Source organism: Micromys minutus (assembly GCF_963924665.1).
Source record: "Micromys minutus genome assembly, chromosome: 2".
In the NCBI taxonomy this organism is placed as follows: domain Eukaryota; kingdom Metazoa; phylum Chordata; class Mammalia; order Rodentia; family Muridae; genus Micromys; species Micromys minutus.
Window position 1 is genome coordinate 10,551,139 of NC_137971.1, and position 17,873 is coordinate 10,569,011.

At 37.3% G+C, this 17,873-nt stretch overlaps 1 protein-coding gene across 4 annotated transcripts in view; it reads left to right on the forward strand.

Moving 5' to 3' along the window:
• SORCS1 (sortilin related VPS10 domain containing receptor 1) overlaps nt 1–17,873 on the forward strand; it is a gene marked incomplete at both ends in the record, with an annotated part of 518,044 nt that overhangs the window by 315,652 nt on the left and 184,519 nt on the right. For all 4 annotated transcript variants that reach the window (XM_080911273.1, XM_080911272.1, XM_080911274.1 and 1 more), the window contains one exon: nt 15,715–15,873. In XM_080911273.1, coding sequence (XP_080767399.1) covers nt 15,715–15,873 — 159 coding nt within the window. The remainder of the gene's footprint in view (nt 1–15,714; nt 15,874–17,873) is intronic.

Here is a 17,873-nt window from a genome sequence, read left to right on the forward strand (position 1 = left end):
GGATATTTGGTTTCCCCAGTCAACAATTGTACCCAAAGTCTTTTGCACAATTTAAAAATTTCTTTGAATTTGCCTGCAAACTGCAGTGCCTTTCTTCTGCCATCTGAGGAGCTTCTTGTCTGCAAATGGAAAGTATTAATGCATCTCAGGCTTTCTCCATCTCAACTCTCTGTCATGCCTCTTGTCCCCACATCAAACACTTACACACACACACACACACACACACACACACCTTCAAAATTCATTGTCATTTCAAATGGTTTATTGTTCCGAGCAATAATGGTTTATTGTTACAGCAGGAAAACCTTTTTTGTTATATAGAACTTGAATGTCAATATTTATAAATATATACATTCTATTGAATGTCATATGTTGTCTCTATGTCAGGGCTGCGGAGTAGTTATTTTAAATCCTTCTCTGATGTCTATCAGTTCATTATGAGGACCGGCAATTGATGCTAAGGATGACCTAAGTAAACTGGTATTAGAAGAAACAATCAAATGGCAAATCTAATATATATATATATATATATATATATATATATATATATATATATATATATATATATCAGAAATAAGCTTAGAAATAAGCCTGGGAAATGACAAGGATGTCCTGTCATCTTCAGAGAGAGATGATGGCTCTCCAATACCTATGTCCATTATCTGAAGGCTTGCTTCTGTTTCTGAGGGGGTGTCCTCATTCATATTCGTAAAGGGCTAAGTAATGTGTAAATGAAAAGCAATATCATGTGAGTGTAAAATTTTCCTAAATTCCAGCTTTAGAAATCTGAGATGCTTTATGCAATGAACATCTTAAAATTAATGATAAAAAGACAAAAATAAAAATTGGGGGTTGGTGACCTAGTAAACAGTGGAGAAAACATGTTTCCCTATGGACATTTTTTTCAGCCCACAGCCTCTAAAATGCTGTGCATGTGAGAATTTCTAGTCTTTTAATTGATTTGAGCTTAAAGTAGGCACCTGGGGTCCCATCTCATCTCTCTCTCTCTCTCTCTCTCTCTCTCTCTCTCTGTGTGTGTGTGTGTGTGTATGTATGTGTAGATAATAGATACAGAGTGTTACTTTATTTTTTTTTCTCCAAGGAATCATAGAAAATAGAAATTGCGCACACACAGCAGTATATGTGAAAATAAGAAAACTTCTGCAATTCTAACTGGAGAAAGAGTATCACCCAGCAACCTATCTTCCTTAGTTGGGGTGGAGTCACCAAGACTCGAACAACTCTTATGATGGAAAACATTTAATTAGGGCTTCCTTACAGCTCAGAGGCTTAGTTCATTATCGTCCTGGAGAAGACAGACAGACATAGTGCTGAAGACAGAACTGAGAGTTTTCTATCAACTGGATAGACAGGCAACAGGAAGAGAACACGATCCACTGTGCCTGGATTGAGCTTCTCAAACCTCAAAGCCTAGTGTTACACTTCACCCAACAAGGCCACAGCTAGTCCAATCAGACTACATCTCCTAAGAGTTCCACTTTCTATGTACCTTGGAGGGCCACTTTCATTAAAATTACCATGCTATCAGATGACTTTGAGAGGTAATAAGCTAATGACCTAAACAGGAAAAGGAATGAGGCAGAAGATAAAGCTTCTCTACCATGAATGAAACCAATGTGTGCACACCAAGTTCACAGTTTCCAGATGTCACCTAGAAGCATTATTGAGCATGAGATAAAGCCTCAGTATATAAGATGTGTTTTAAACTCCTTGACTAAAAACATATACATTTATAATTTCTTTCCTTTATATAAACAATTAGAAGGTTTATCTTAAAAGTAGTTAAAATTCATATTGTTTTTGCAGTAATCCTACTTCCATTACTATAAAAATATTAACCGATACTATAATAATCTATATAAGAAATCATCAGAAAAATATCAACTTGATTAATTACATAGTGGCATGTTTGTAAAATCAAATTTCATATAGCCTTTTAAAATAATAAAAGGGAAATTTTAATAACCTGCAATATGTTCCAGTGTTATATATGTATGAGAACAAAAATAAGGAAAAGAAAAAAATGAAACTTTAAAATATTAAAGATTTTTTTTTATTTTGCTTACTGATTTTACAATGATTTTTAAATTTTTTCTAAGTAAATTTTGGAAGTGCTCTTTTGAATTTCTGGGATGCAAATTCTCATTTATTTTTAAGTATTCACTAAATTCAAATAAGGTGAATAAATAAAAAACTTTGATATTTTGGTACAGACACTCATACTTAACAAGTGCTAGATGTAAAATGTGTTCTTCAAAGAAGATTTATTTTGTTGATCATAATATCCTATATGAATTTTCTAACACTGTAAACTGGTGTTATGACAAATAACTCTTTGAAAATAAATTAAAATATTATTTTATTAGATACCTCATCAGAGTAAGTTTTTAGACAGAAAAGTTTAAAGAGTTTTTATTAGAGTTTATGGGAGATTGGTGCATCGTGGGAAGATTGGCTGTAGGGAAAAAATGTGTGAGCAGAGGTAAAGAAGGTTGTTCCGTGGGTGTGCAAGTGTACTGTAAGTCCCTTTATCCTTCAGTAGTAAGTAGAAGGAATTGTTTGGAATGTAGGCTTATGATCTTGAGTTTTAAGGAAAGGTAAACTCTTCAGAAAGACCACATATTTATAGATGAGTGTCATGAAATTTTTCTTAATGAAACGTGGTTACTGTTTCATTAACATTTGCTTAGTTTATCTGAAATGTTAATTTGGGAAAGGAATTGTACAACATTTAAGGATTTTTTTTTTGTTTGCTATTTGTCTGTTTTAAAGGTGTCTCTAGACACAGGCTGGCTTCCAATTCCCTATAAACTTGAGGATTTCCTTCAGCTTGTGATCCTTCTCCCTCCAAGTCCCAAGAGTGGGATTACAGGTTCAAAGCACCATATCTGACTTATGGAGTGCCATGATTAAACCCAGGGCTCTGCCTATGGTAAGAAAGCCCTCTAAACACTGATCTATATCCAAGCCTAGTAAATAGTCCAGCCAGCAGGACTAACAGATAACTTTTCTCCAAACTGTAAATATTGGAGTGCTGGCATGATCACTTTAATGTCACTGTGACTAAATACCTGACAGAAACAATTCAAGAGAGGAAAGGTTTATTTGAGGTTATCATTTGAGAGGTACAATGCACAGCAGAGAGGCAATGGTGGAGTTTATGGGGAGCTGAAATATTTATTAGGGAGCAGAGAGCCCGAGTTCCTGAGAGGGACCCTTAACCCTAGAGGTATCATACCTTCCTAAAACAGACAAGCTGGGAACCAAGTGCTAAAACACATAAGCTAAACCGACTTCAATGATAGTATAGGTGATTGTGCAAAAAGAATACTTCAGTTCCATTTCCTATGTCTGTGGTAGCAAAAAACAACTAAATGGTGTAGGGAGAATTTTGGTTTCTTCAAAAAAAAAAAAAAAAAAGACATATGTTGTGTGAATATGTTTTTCTTTTAATCCTATTTGTTTCCTTCCTGCTCTTGCGATTGCTGTTGTGTTTGCTCTTTGGCTGGATCACTAGGTAATGATGATGTAAACTGGACTTAATGACTATAATCGGCAGGAAGTACCCTGTAGCTGTAGATGCCCCCCTTTTTCTCTAACCTTCTTTCTCTCCTACCTAGAGGTGTGGAGTTGGAAGAAATTAGGGTGGAATAAGCATTGGGAGCAGGGTAGATTTTTTTTCTTACAACTTTATTTTAAAAAAACCCAGAGATACATATACAGGTTATTAAAAGCAATTTAGTGTAAATATATATGTATATATTTTTGTCAGTACTTGATTTTTTTAAGGTTTGATAATATGTATTGAAATCTTACTATTTGCAAAGATCAAAGTATATGTAAAACAAAAGGTAACATGGGTACAGTCAAAGATTTTTTGGTATGTAAAAATTAAACATAATGATTTTTAACTACCAAAAGTTGTCACAAGGCTGTCTTCTTAGCTCTTGAGTTATTAATAATTTAAGGTCTAGGTGTATGCCACTCTGGGAGGTTGCTATACACATTATTATTATTATTATTATTATTATTATTATTAATTATTATTATTTATTATTATTATTATTATTATTATTATTATTTTCAAAGAAGGACTGAGGCTTCCACGTTTTGGCTGTTTTTTTTTTTTTTAATTTTTTGAGCTTTATATGGTCTGTGAGTTGTTTCTGGGGTATTCAGAACTTTCTGGGGATAGTATCCAAATATCAGTGACTGCATACTATGTCTGTTCTTTTGTGACTGAGTTACCTCTTTCAGGATGATATTCTCTAGATACATCCATTTTCCTAGAAATTTCATAAAGTCATTGTTTCTATTAGCTGAGTAGTACTCAGATGTCCTTCAGCAGATGAATGGATACAGAAATTGTGGTACATTTACACAATGTAGTACTACTCAGCTACTAGAAACAACGACTTAATGAGATTCCTAGGGTAGATTTTAAGAACTTGATTAGTAGCACAAAAATAGTGCCAATATAATGGTGAAAGGGTTTTTTTGGCACATGATTCTGAATGACAATTAATCCTAGCAAGGAAGTCACAGTCGGAAGAGCTTAGGGAATTGGTCAGATCACATCTGTAATCACAACCAAAGAGCAATAAATCCGTGGATCCTAGTGGTCACTTTTTTCCACTCTTAGTTCAAAATTCTCCTGCCTAGGGGATGTTGATGCCCACAGTGAGCAGGTCTTTTCACCTCAAATAAGGCAAATGCTCCATTGATAAGTTTACAGACAAATTTAATTTAGACTTCCTTTCCTAGTGATTATATACCATATAAACTTGACAATAAGCAAAAAGAGCTAATCATTCCAAGAAGCCAGAAAATCACAGAACACTAGATGGCATATCTTTGCCTTGTTTGCAATGCATTAGATCAAGCCAACCTGTGAACTGCCTCTTGTCTACTCATAGCAGCTCCTAAAATAAAGATCAAATGACTTTTCTGATGGTAGTATCATCATAGACTTATTATTTTCATTATGACAATGAATCTTGGCCAGAAAAAATAAAAAAACTGTTATATAGGCTTAAAACTGATTGAAACTCTTATAATTTAATTGTACTGAAAGTGTCTTCATGAAGAACCATTTATGGTAAGAAGCATAACCAATAAACAACACCAACTATATGTATAAAGAAGTCATGTTGGAAGTAGAGTATGAACATGCTGATAACATGTATGTCTGAAACTTCACTACCCAACTGAGCTGCTCCTAGATTCTTTTTTTTTAACGACTTTATTTTGCAAAACAAAGATAAATGTAAAGATTTTAAACATTTTTTGCTTAAAATTATACATTTTTGTCAGTACTGTTTTTTCAGACATTAAAATAAATTTTACATAAAACCATGTGAATATGTTTTTTAGTCAGTACTTGATTTCTTTCAAGGGCTTGACAGTATGCATTGAAAACGTACTAGTTGCAATAAGCGTAAAGTACATGCAAAACAAAACGCAACATGGAAATAGTCAAAGTCTTCTTGTTTTGTGAATATATGTATATTTTTTGTTTTCTTTATTTCTTGGACTTCATACAGTCTGTGAGTTGTTTCTGGGGGAGTGCAAGCCTCTGGGGTTAGCATCCCACTATCAGTGACTGCATATTATGTCTGTTCTTTTGTGACTGGGTTATCTCACTCAGGATGATGTTCTCTAGATGCAGCCATTTTCTTAAGAATTTGGTTAAGTCATTGTTTCTGGTGGCTGAGTAGTATTCCATTGTGTATATGTACCACAATTTTTGTATCCATTCGTCTTCTGAAGGACATCTGGGTTCCTTCCAGCTTCTGGCTATTATAAATAGAGCTGCTATGAACATTGTGGTGCATATATCTTTGTTGTGTATTAAAGTGTCTCTGGGGTATATGCCCAGAAGTGGAATAGCTGGGTCTTCAGGTAGTACTATATCCAATTTTCTGAGGTATCGCCAGACAGATTTCCAGAGTGGTTGTATTAGCTTGCAACCCCACCAACAGTGGAGAAGTGTTCCTATTTCTCCGCAGCCTCGCCAGCATCTGCTGTCATCTGAGTTTTGGATCTTGGCCAATCTGACTGGTGTGAGGTGGAATCTTAGGGTTGTTTTGATTTGCGTTTCCCTGATGGCTAAGGATGTGGAGCACTTCCTCAGATGTTTTTCGGCCATTCGGTGTTCCTCAACTGAAAATGATTTGTTTAGCTCTGTACCCCATTTTTTTAATAGGGTTATTTGATTCTCTGGTGTCTAGCTTTTTGAGTTCCTTGTACACCTTGGATATTAGGCCTCTATCTGATGTGGTGTTGGTAAAGATCTTTTCCCATTCTGTTGGTTGCCGTTTTGTTTTCTTGACGATGTCCTTAGCCTTACAGAAACTTTGCAATCTCATTAAGTCCCATTTGTTAATCTTTGACCTTAGAGCTTGAGCCATTGGTGTTTTGTTCAGGAAATTTTCTCCTGTGCCTATGTGTTCTAAGGTTTTCCCTACTTTCTCATCTAATAGTTCCAGTGTATCTGGTTTAATGTGGAGATCTTTAATCCACTTACACTTGAGCTTTGTACAAGGAGATAAGAACGGGTCTATTTTCATTCTTTTGCATGTTGAGTGCCAGTTGGACCAGCACCATTTGTTGAATAGGCTGTCCTTTTTCCATTGAATGTTACTGCTCCTTTGTCAAAAATCAGGTGACCATATACATGAGGTCTCATTTCTGGATCTTCTATTCTATTCCATTGATCCACTTGCCTATTTCTGTACCAGTACCATGCAGTTTTCAGCACAATTGCCTTGTAATATAGCTTGAGGTCAGGGATAGTGATTCCCGCAGATGTTTTTTTGTTGTTGAGGATGGATTTCGCTATTCTAGGTCTTTTGTTATTCCATATGAAATTAAACCTTCGAATCATGAGAAAAAAAAAGAAATGCTTGTTTTTAACTCACTAGTCTGAAGTATAGTGTTAATAACAATGCATTTATAAAACAGATGTTTACCTTTTTTAAAAGAAATATTGTACAGTATTCGTGCTGCTTTTGAAAGACAAAATTAGCCCAAGACATGGACATATCTTTGGAAATGCAATCACAGAACATAACTTCTTCAATGAAGTTTTGCTGGCTGCTTCTCCGGTATGAGGAAGGAGGGAAGGAGAATGGAAATCAAGCAGATAAACGCATCACTGTGTTAGGTAATATGGTCATTAAGTACACTCGCTCTTACTTCCTCTCAAACACAACTTGAAATGATCAAATGCCTGTCATTTAATAACTGAAAGAAGAAGGGAAATGTCACATGAACTAGACCTCCTGGCTAGCAGGAGGCTCTTATTCCTGGATGATTTGCTCTTCCCACATGTTCCTGAGGAGCAGCAGAAGGGATTCTCACTCCACTAATCCTCAGATCCACTCTGACAGAACCCCCTGGTGGTCTCCACAGTCTTTTCAGGAAAGCATTAATAGCCAAATATATTAGCAAGGCCACATGCAGCTGAAGCCTCATTAATCTTCTCCAACACACCCCGGCATTTCTGCCACGTTACCACACTGCATTAATCTAAGTAAAACTAAAACACACCTACCAGGACATTGGCGCTACCAGAGGAAGGGATGAAAAATGTGGGTACATTCTAGTGACTGGTAGTCGAACAGATTTGTTAGGGTGGGCTCATTTTCATGATTTTTCAACTTGACATTTACTCAAACTAAAGTGAGACGTGCACCTTGAGGGTTTACCAGAAATGGTGTTGTCTTCATTGAACTTGGTGTTAAAGTGTAGAGACCTTTCATTCTTGCTCTCCCCTTCTCTACCTGCCTCAATCATTGCTAGTGGCGTAAAATGATTTCTCATTATTAAATGAACATCAATCCTTGTAAAGTTTCCTAAGAGATAAGAAGGCAAATGCTTCTTTCTTCTATCACCATGGTTCCTATTGAGCACAGCTAACACTTTTAAATGATGTAGGCTTTTGGCAGTTATAGACCTTTGGAGAATTAAAAGAGAATTTATTCTGGGGTTTGTAATATCTATGGAAATGTGTTGCATGTGAAATAGGGGGCTATTAAAATCCCTGGAAATTTTAAGGTAGATCAATATTAACAAATTATTTAATTGGTTTCTATGTGACACTAATAAAAATGTCCCCAGAAATTGTACATTTTTCTTTAAAATTCTATGCTTAGGTTTCAGTGATACTAAACTAAGGAATATACTTATAATAGCTAATTGATATTACATATAACCCAATGGGTCTTATACATTAAGATCTGTGTCATCAGCAAAATGAGATTGTATTTTCACATGTAAATAACACAGAATACACATATTAAAAAAACAGTTGCACCACAATATTCTTAATGGCCTTAGCATCTGCTTCTTTAAGAGCTAGGGTATGGAGATGTAGTTCTTTCTTTACTCATAGTATCATTTGATAAAAAAAATATTATATCTGTTTCTCTTGTTTTTTCTTACTTATTTTTATGGGAAGACATAAAATCATTCATGAGAAGAGAAGTGCTTAAGAGACAAGAAGAAATAGGCTTGGACCACTGTGGGAACTCTGGCATGAGTGAAGATTGTATATTTAGCTTTATAATAAAAATCCCATTTCTTTTCTTCAGGAATATACCATGTAACATCAAACACCATGTTATTGTGTGTCTCTATAACCTTGTATCTTTCTTGTCTCCTCTGTGTCCCACTAGCAAGTATTCTTTTCCCCATCCCTCCCCTATCTTCTCCATTTCTTCTTTCTCTCCTTCTTCCTCTCTTCTAGAAATCAAGTGTTTTTTTTTTTTTTTTTTTTTTTTTTTACTGTTTTTTAAATCAGAAAATACAGCTCTCAATCACCATTGATTATGTGCTGACCCTTTGGATGCTCACACATTTAAAAGCAGTGTGCACCTTAGGTTGCATTACTACTGAGAAATTGTGTGACCCTGAGTGAGGTATGTCACTGTTCTCAGTGTCCTCTCCTTGTTGTCAAATGAATAGAATGACCACTTTTGGGAGTAGAATTGTTTTTAGTGCAATTGACTGGAATAGGGCATTGCCAATTGTGTCCCATGCAAAGATCATGCTCAGGAAATACCAACTTGTTTATTGCCACTATCCTCAAGAAGGCAATAGAACCCCCAAAATATTCAATAAGCTATACTTTTAGAGCACTGCAGAGACATCTGACAGAGAACAGTTTCAAATACATGGCTCTGGATGGACCCATGACACTATGACTATAACCTACATATATGACAGGGTTCCCAGTTTTTCACAGTATTACTATCCTTGCCTAAAATCATTCTCTTAGTGGGTAGAGCATACCTCCAGAATGATTTTGTCTGGGATTACACTTAGATCTTGGTTACAGCTCTTCTTGAAGTTCAGAGCTGTTGAGTGTATACACAGAGCTCTGCTCTTTATTCTGCCAGTCTCAGAGCATACATCCCATAATAGAGGCCCAGCAGAATCCCCAGAAGTAGGGAAAGAGTCTCACAGCGACATGCGCTTCTAGAAATTGGATTCTCGAAGGTGCCTCAAGGGAGAGAATCGTATAGAGTTGTCTTCTGGGACCTAAACTAGGATGTTCTCTAATCTCCCTTGAAGTTTTTTCTCCGGTGTGTAGCTCAGATCTTGACATTTGTGGTGAACCTACTTATCTATTGAGTATGCTGTAAGGTTTCACAAAGTAGGGTTTATCGAAGAAATTTTCATCATTGGTCTGTCCAGTGATAATGGGAAGGGTCTTTTAATAAGTAATGAAGACACAGAAGGAGTACTAAACTTATCTGCTACTTGAAAAGTGCTTTTCCTAAAAGTTTCAAATTCCATCAAAAAAGGGGAGGAAAGTGATAAAATAAACCCACAGAATAAACTTCAGAATACAATGCCAAAGTTTTCAAGCAGTTTCTCAGCTCCTAAGTAGATGGCCTATTACAAAATGTTGTCTTTTATCTCTTAGCACTGAACCACACTGTTTTGCACTAGCAAACAAAGATGGTGTGTTATGCAAGCTTCACTGAGCTGAGAGAATACAATATAGAGCAGGTGGTTGTGTTGCCCAGTTTCCCATAGACTTTCTTCTGTCAGAGTCTTTGTGGTTGAGGCTTCCTCCCTTTCATCACCCTCTGCCCCTTCGTTCACTGTTATTTCTGCTTCAGTGACTTTTCTTCCCTTGGAAATTTTGGTATCTGTTGCCTTGCTCACCAATGCTGTCCTACAAAGAGCTGTCAATTGAGAAACACTTACTGCCCTCACCCTCATCTCTGCGAGAGGAGAATGTTTATTCCACACTGGGAATAGGCAGTTTTTTCCACTCACATTGGTCAGCAAATTACTTCCTTGCTCTGATTACATTTTGCTTAATTTGTTTTTAATTTCCAGGCCAGAAGCTTGCAACCGGCCTCTTGTTTTGTTTATAGAGAAAAATATTTGTGCTTGAACGAACAGAGCATCTAATGCCTGTCTTTACCACTTTGTCATCTCTCGGGTCATTATGAAATTCATTTGTTATGCACCTGTGATGAGGCTGTTTGGGCCTGAGCTAAGTCTTGAGAAAAACAGAATGATATTTCCCAAAAGTTTTGTATTACCACTGCTTGAGTCTAGCCTGCGAGTGACATACAACCAACAAAGGAACAAACTAGTCATAAATAACACTCAATATGAATTACATAAAAGAACTCTTTTTACATTAAGATCAAAGAAATGGTGAAAAATATATACCCAGAAATGCTGATATTCCCATTACCCTTGTTTTATATAAGCAAGTGGGTGGTCAAGTTTTAAAGCAATATACCTAGGGAAAGAATCGTAAAACTAAATAACAGTAACATTTTATTTTCTGGTAAAGAGGACCAAAATACATACCTGGAAAGGTCATAAATTTGCCTGACAAGGTTTGAAGATCGTGTTATGGAGTCATATGTTAAATCTAGGGCAAGTTTAATTTTATGACCCATTCACCGTTGTATGGATGCACATTTTGAATGCACACATGGCACTGCACAATACGATGTTCAGAGAACATCTTTAGAAACCAATTTTCTCCTTCCATGCAAGGATCAAACTCACGCACTCAGGTTTAATGGAAAGCATCTTTTGCCCAATGAGAAGCCTTGCTAGGCCACCTTCAATTTTTGACTAGGCTAAGCTGTCAGAAGGAATACTACTAAGAGAAGAGAGAAGTGATGCATTTGAAATCTTTAAATTGTATTTCATGTGCATTTGTCACCTCTAGAAAAAGCAAATAAAGTTTCTTCCTCCTTCTGAAGTGGATGATGAATGATTGCTTAGAGCTGGGTTGCAGAAGCCTGGGCTGCAGTTATTGGCTTCGTATGGAAAACAATCCATCCATAGATACAGTCAATGCCATGTCTGCACGCCCCTCGAGGCATAGGTAAACGGGTGCTAATCACCCCACTCCATCTGAACAGAGAGTAATTACTCCTGTTCAAAGCAATCTCTTCCCCTTGTCTTTATCCCGATCCTGTCCAAGCAGGGCAGCGGAGAGTGTGTGAGAATGCTGAACCCCCAGTGCTGCAGGGGACTCCTGAGTTGTGTTCAGTGAAGGCACATGCAAAGTGAGTCATTTATTCATCTGTAGATTCATCAATTTGTCACAGAGGTAGGCGGGACTACTGTGGAATAAGCTTTGTTTCAAGCTGAATCTATTCCCCAGAAAGCAACTGTTGGGAGTGTGAAAAGACAGGATTTATACCTTTTGCAAACTTCCCTCGAAAGCCTGCTTTTTATCTTATTACCCCAAACAAAGAAGACACAACATGGTAAAATATCACTCATTCAAAGACATTTGAGGAGCCAGAGGAAGATAGAGAGCCATTTTGACCTGGGTAGAAACGGGGAAAGATGGCTGACTGGATATACTGATGGTTGCACAGGCATAAGGATCTGGGTTCACATCTCTAGCTCTCACCATAAAGCTGGATGAAGCAATGTGTACCTGCAGGCTCAGCATGGGATAGTGATGATGTGGGGAACCCAGGGGTTTGCAAGCCAGCCTGGCCGACCTAACTGATTAACTCCAGGTTCAATGTAAGACACTGTCTCAAAACATGAAGTAGAAAATAACAAAGGCGTGCAAGATTGTTCTCTGGCCTCTACCTATGCAAGACTGTGTGTGTGTGTGTGTGTGTGTGTGTGTGTGTGTGTGTTCTCATGCTCACATGAATGATAGATGTTAGATAGATAGATAATAGATAAATAGATCTGAATAGACAAATAAATAAGCAGATAATAGATAAATGATAGTATACTTAGATAAAAGTAAGTGTAATCTAGTAAAAATTGCCCCTTAGTTTGAGTTTAGCCATTTTGAAAGTATTAGCTTTTGGCATGCTGTCCTGAGAAGACATAGCTTATTTTCAGATCAGCAGCATTACCTATGTCTAAAATCTGAATTATATTTATTATGTATTTATGCATGCATTTTAAAACTTTTCAGTGTGGATCTTGCTAAATCATTTATTTACTTACTAACTTACTTGCTTTTTGTAACTGACAAAATTGGAAGACAAACCTTGGTTCATTTGAGGCCACATCCTGAAAGAGTTTAAGAGAGAAATAACAAGGTCTCCTTAATCATCCAGCAACTCCATAAGGATGCACAGTATTCTGTCACTACACTAACCACAGCCTAATTAATGTGAAGGTTATGATTAAGGAATTAAAATACATTGTACATGTCTTTGGGTATGCAAAATTAGGTACTTACTTTTATGCTTTCAATCCCCTCATAAAATTATATAGATTATAATTTTAAATACAAATCTGAATACAAATCAGTCCCTGAGATCTAGCATATAGCTATAGATAAAAAAACTCAAAGAGACCAGTAGATGTACAATAAAATTGTTAGGGTAATTAAAATATGGATAGACAAAGATAGATCAATACTAGCCTGACATGCTTTTCTTAGGAGATTTGGGCAGAAACTAGTTAGGCTTACTTAGGCTTACAGAAAGATCACCTGCCCTTGTAACCCTTTATGCATGCAAGTTACCAATAATAGGGTTTCATGTGAACACTAGATGGAGAAGAAGGGGTTGCAATCTCCCCATTTTTAGTTTTGCAGTGCCAAAACATGAACCCCAATCCCTGGTACTTTTATTTATATGATAACAAATATCAAAAGTCTTAAAAATTCCTTGAAAATTTTTTCTGTTTTTAATGTTACAGGGGGATACAACATAGTTTCTTATAGCCTAATGAATTTAGAGTATGCATGTATATTAAGCTAGTTTCAGAAAACAATAAACAAAATCACTTTGAATTGGGGGTATTTTGTAGTCTTAATTTGAATTTCTCTTATTTCTTTGTCAGGGGAAGGAGGTTGTCAGATGAAAAGAGAGGGTGTTTCTTAGCTAACCAGGACCTAGAAAATCTGAACGCAAGAAAACTTCATCTGGGTTGGCAGGGGGTGCCAGTAAAGCAGGGCCTTTTAATAATATCACGGAGATTACTTTTTGGCAGAAGGCAAGAGGTTGTTACACTTTATTGTTAATTGTGCTTAGGAATACAAGGTAGTATGATCGTTTGATGGTATATTTATGTTTCAAAACACGGCAACCTTTTTTATGTCCCAATAAATATGAAATCACCTGGAAATATTTTTGTCCATTTAGGAGTCATGGAAATGTCCTTGTTTAGAGCATGCACTATATTTTAATGAAGCCATGTGAGTTGGTACTTAGCCACTCCACTTGATGGCCCCATGTCTGTCATCAAATGGTGGAAGCTGTTTGTTCAGTCAACATGAGGTAGACAAAGTCATAATTTTTGTCAGTGTTTATGGACAGTAGGTAGTGTTTCACGCTAGGTACGAGATGAGCAGAGTCCAGTTCTGCATGTGTTTCCTGACTTTCTTGTCTGGAGGGCAGATGACCAGCACAGCATTCCCCTCACCTGCTTTGTTTTCCACAAGAACAAAGATAAATGACAAAGTTTATCCCAAATAACAGAGACCTGAGCAGTGTGCGTGTTAAACACTCTTTATGTCATTTGTGATGGCATCGTATCCCTTTTAAGGGTGACAGAAACTATTATGAAATTTAAAATGAAGATTCCATATTGAAAGGGTCTGTGGTTACCTGGTATTTTGCACTTTTACATCAGGACTCTGTGTATTCTTTCTCTCTTTCTCTCTTCTTTCCTCTCTCCCATCCCTTCCCTTTTCTTCTTTCTCTCCTCTTCCTCAATCTCCCTTGCTCTCACCCTTCCTGTCTTACTGCTAAATCCAGACTGTGGTGATCTCTCATCACCTACCCACACATTGAGCACATCTTTCATAGTGAACCAGAGAGTAGCAATTAATAAGCCAATGGGGGAAGAAGTCAAGGGGTAACATTAAGACAGGCTGTCTGCAAATGTTAGGATCACACTTTGGTGGAGCCAAGGAGACCTACAGAGAGTAGGGAATGAGACACTTCATCACATATTCCTACAGGCAGAACATGAGAGAAAACAGGCAGTTCTCAATGCAGCTAATTCATCTTACTTCAATTGTGGTTATTCAGAAAGCTCAGGCCAATGGTAGGCATCCCAACGAGATTGCAAACAAGCACCTGAAGCTATGAGTTTCCACAGATTTATAGCCCATAAGTGAAGGATGGAGAAGTACATCCACCTACACTTTCTATGAGGGAGCTTACATTCACGTCTTTGGAAACTGTTCTAAGTATATTTTCTCAGTCCACACTACTGTTTTTCAATATTCCTTTCTTCCTTCTTCCCTTCTTCCTCCCTTCCTCCTTTCCTCCTCTCTTCATTCTTTTTACCCTTTCATTCATTTATTTGGCAGATAATTGTTGACTGTATAATACATGCTGAGCTTAGTCTAGCTTCCAAAACACACCTGTGAGCAAAAGCTATACCCCAACTCTCATAAATGTTAGGTTGTAGTAAAAGGGAGTTAAGCAAATATATAATAGAGTGGGCTAAAAAGTAAAAACATGGCAGCGGGGTTACATAATCTATGCATTAAGTCTCAAGAAAAATATCATGGGCCCAAAACTCATGAAATCTAGATAATGGCAGAGCAGCAGTGTACAGCTCATGTGATATAGGAGTGTGGGGCAGGAAGAGAAAGAATTGGGGACCATGCTCACAAATTTTCTTTCCTACACAAGAGCAGCCTCACTAGTATGTTTATTTTCCTGAGATGGTTGGTCAAGTTATATCATGAGGAAGGGCTAGAATTAAGGGGATAGTAGGAAATGATTCAGATTAACAAAATGATCTTGTAACTGGGGAGACGGGGAAGCAGGGAAAGGTGCTCACTGCCAAGCCGGATGACCCAAGTTCAATGCTCAGACCCATGTGGTAAAAAAAAAAGGAACCCAAACCTGCAAGTTGTCCTTTGATATTCACATATGTGCTATAGTACATGCACGGGTGCACATAAGCAAGTAAATACCATTTTTATTTAAAAAAGAATAACCTTGTAAAAAGAAATACCGTTTCTCCTAAAAGTCCCATAAAAGGGAAGAGAGTACTATTTTCTGATTTTTATTACCCCTTACTAATGAGTTCTTCCATATTCTTCAAATGATACAAACAGATTTGTGTCTTTGTCTGTATAGGAGAGTCAACACTGCACAACACAACACTGCTCCTCTGCCTGACTTTTTGCTTCTTCTGTCAATGTGATCCTTGGGTGACATGGACTGTGATCTGTAAGCTCCCTTTTCCATTGCTTTCCTACAGATTATGTTACTCACAGACCCAGAGATTGAGAGCAGTTTATTGATCAGCTCAGATGAAGGGGCAACCTATCAAAAGTACCGGCTCAACTTTTATATCCAGAGTTTGCTTTTCCATCCGAAGCAAGAAGACTGGATCCTGGCATACAGTCAAGACCAAAAGGTGAGCACACTTATGATGCTTTACACATGGCTGCCAGGGCAAAGGTCACTGGTTACTCATCTGGGATCTTCAACTCAGTGATTTTATTATTTTTAATGCAGTAGCCTGAGTGTCAATGAGAATATTGTAGGTTGCTTTTTGTCACTATGTAAAACTATGAGAAAACATACAAAAGAAAGTTGAGATATTAGGTAAGATAGCAGAGAGAGGGAGAAAGACAGTGTGTAGCTTGGATGCTGTGTTAGCCTACTTTCCATCAAATACTGAGCTAATGCACTTATGATATGACAATATTTGTTTTAGTTCATAGCACTCAAAGTTCTAGTGCATTTCTGTGTGGCCTTTGCATTGGCCTCTAAAGAGTTAGCACATCATAGTAGGTCATAGGAAAAAACTCTGCTACACACCATCAGCTAGGACACAAATGGAAGAATCAGACTGGCCTGGAATTCCACACAATTGTCAAAAACTCAGTAACACAGGGGCATCTTGGCAAATCCCATATCTTATAGTCCCACAGGGAATTTTGGTGAACCTCATACCCTAAAGTTCCACAACACACAGAGAGACAACTTTTAGCTCAAGTAACTTGATCAATTTTCAGTATCCTTAACTGGTGCTGAAAGATTTAGAAGGCATTGACTTTCATGGCAACCAAGGCTGTTTTATGAGGGTTGATAGATGATCATTTTTTCTTGGTTCAAGACATATTGCTTTTCCCAGACACTCAAGAAGCTACTTTACTAAGGTTTAAGAATACTAAGGTATGACTTTTTAAAATAAAATTAAGAAATGTCAGATGTCTGTATCATCTTAAGATTTTTTTCATACAGGCTTTCTTCACTTAGTGGCAAATGGAAGAAGTAGCCTGTTGCCTCTAAAGTATTAGATAAAGCTGTGTGTTCATCTCTGTGTGCATGCCCCATAAATTTTTGACTATAGCTCATGTACTCTCTACTAGTACATACATTATCCAGGTATTACATAAGTATATCCATTGTCTTTTCCTTTATGGAATTTACATAAGAGTGTAAGGTTCGTTATGGGAAGTAAAGTTATAATAGAAAAAAATACCTACTGTGTGCAGACAAACATGGGAGAAACTTAAACTGCAAAAGTTCAAAGGAGAGCAGGTGAGATACTGGCATGTCCTTTATGAACTCCATCATTTCACAAAGATGTTCTAATAATCTTTCTAAGAGGAATCATGGCTCAGACATTATACACTTTTAAAGAAATGTCAGACTCCCATGATGGGAGGAAAGACTAAATCTGCTCACCAGATTCCCAACATGACACAAGCTTCAGTCACTTAAGAAGAAACACACTCAGTGGAGGTGTTGTCTGGATTCTATTGGCCTGTGTCTGTGTCGGTAAGACATTGTCCTGATTGTTGGCTGCTGTGGAAGGCGCCCATCCACTGTGGACAGTGGCATCCCTGGGCACTGTGGGTCTGATCTCCATAAAAAAGCTAGCTGAGCATGAGCCAAGGAGTGAGCCAAAAAGTAAGCTTGCAGGCAGTGTTGCTTTATGGTTCCTGTCTCTATTTTCTTTTGTGGTAGACTGTGACACAAACACGTCAGCCAAATAAATCTATTCTTCTCCAAATCATTCTGGTCAGAAACACTAACACACAGGGATGGTGGGGGTGGAAGGGCTTTGTTTAGGCTGGTCTCATTGTGTGCAGTTCTCACTGAAGGCAAATGAAGCCTTTAAGCAATTTTACAAGGTCTCTAGTGACAGCAGCATTTTGAAGCAAGCAAATTAACATCATAGGATTGGAGTTTTATTCAAACTGCTCCTACTGCCAAGTAAAACGCACATTAAGCCTAAAAATAGGAAAGGTTTGCCATTAGTAGTGCTTTTTTCCCTCTTGAGCAGCCTGGCTACCCTTTAGCAGAATGTACAATTTTGCTCTTGGGGTCGAGCTTCAGTGTGTTTCTAGCAATTAACTGGTGAAGACCAAGCTACCCAGTACAAGGTTATCTGTCATTTGATCC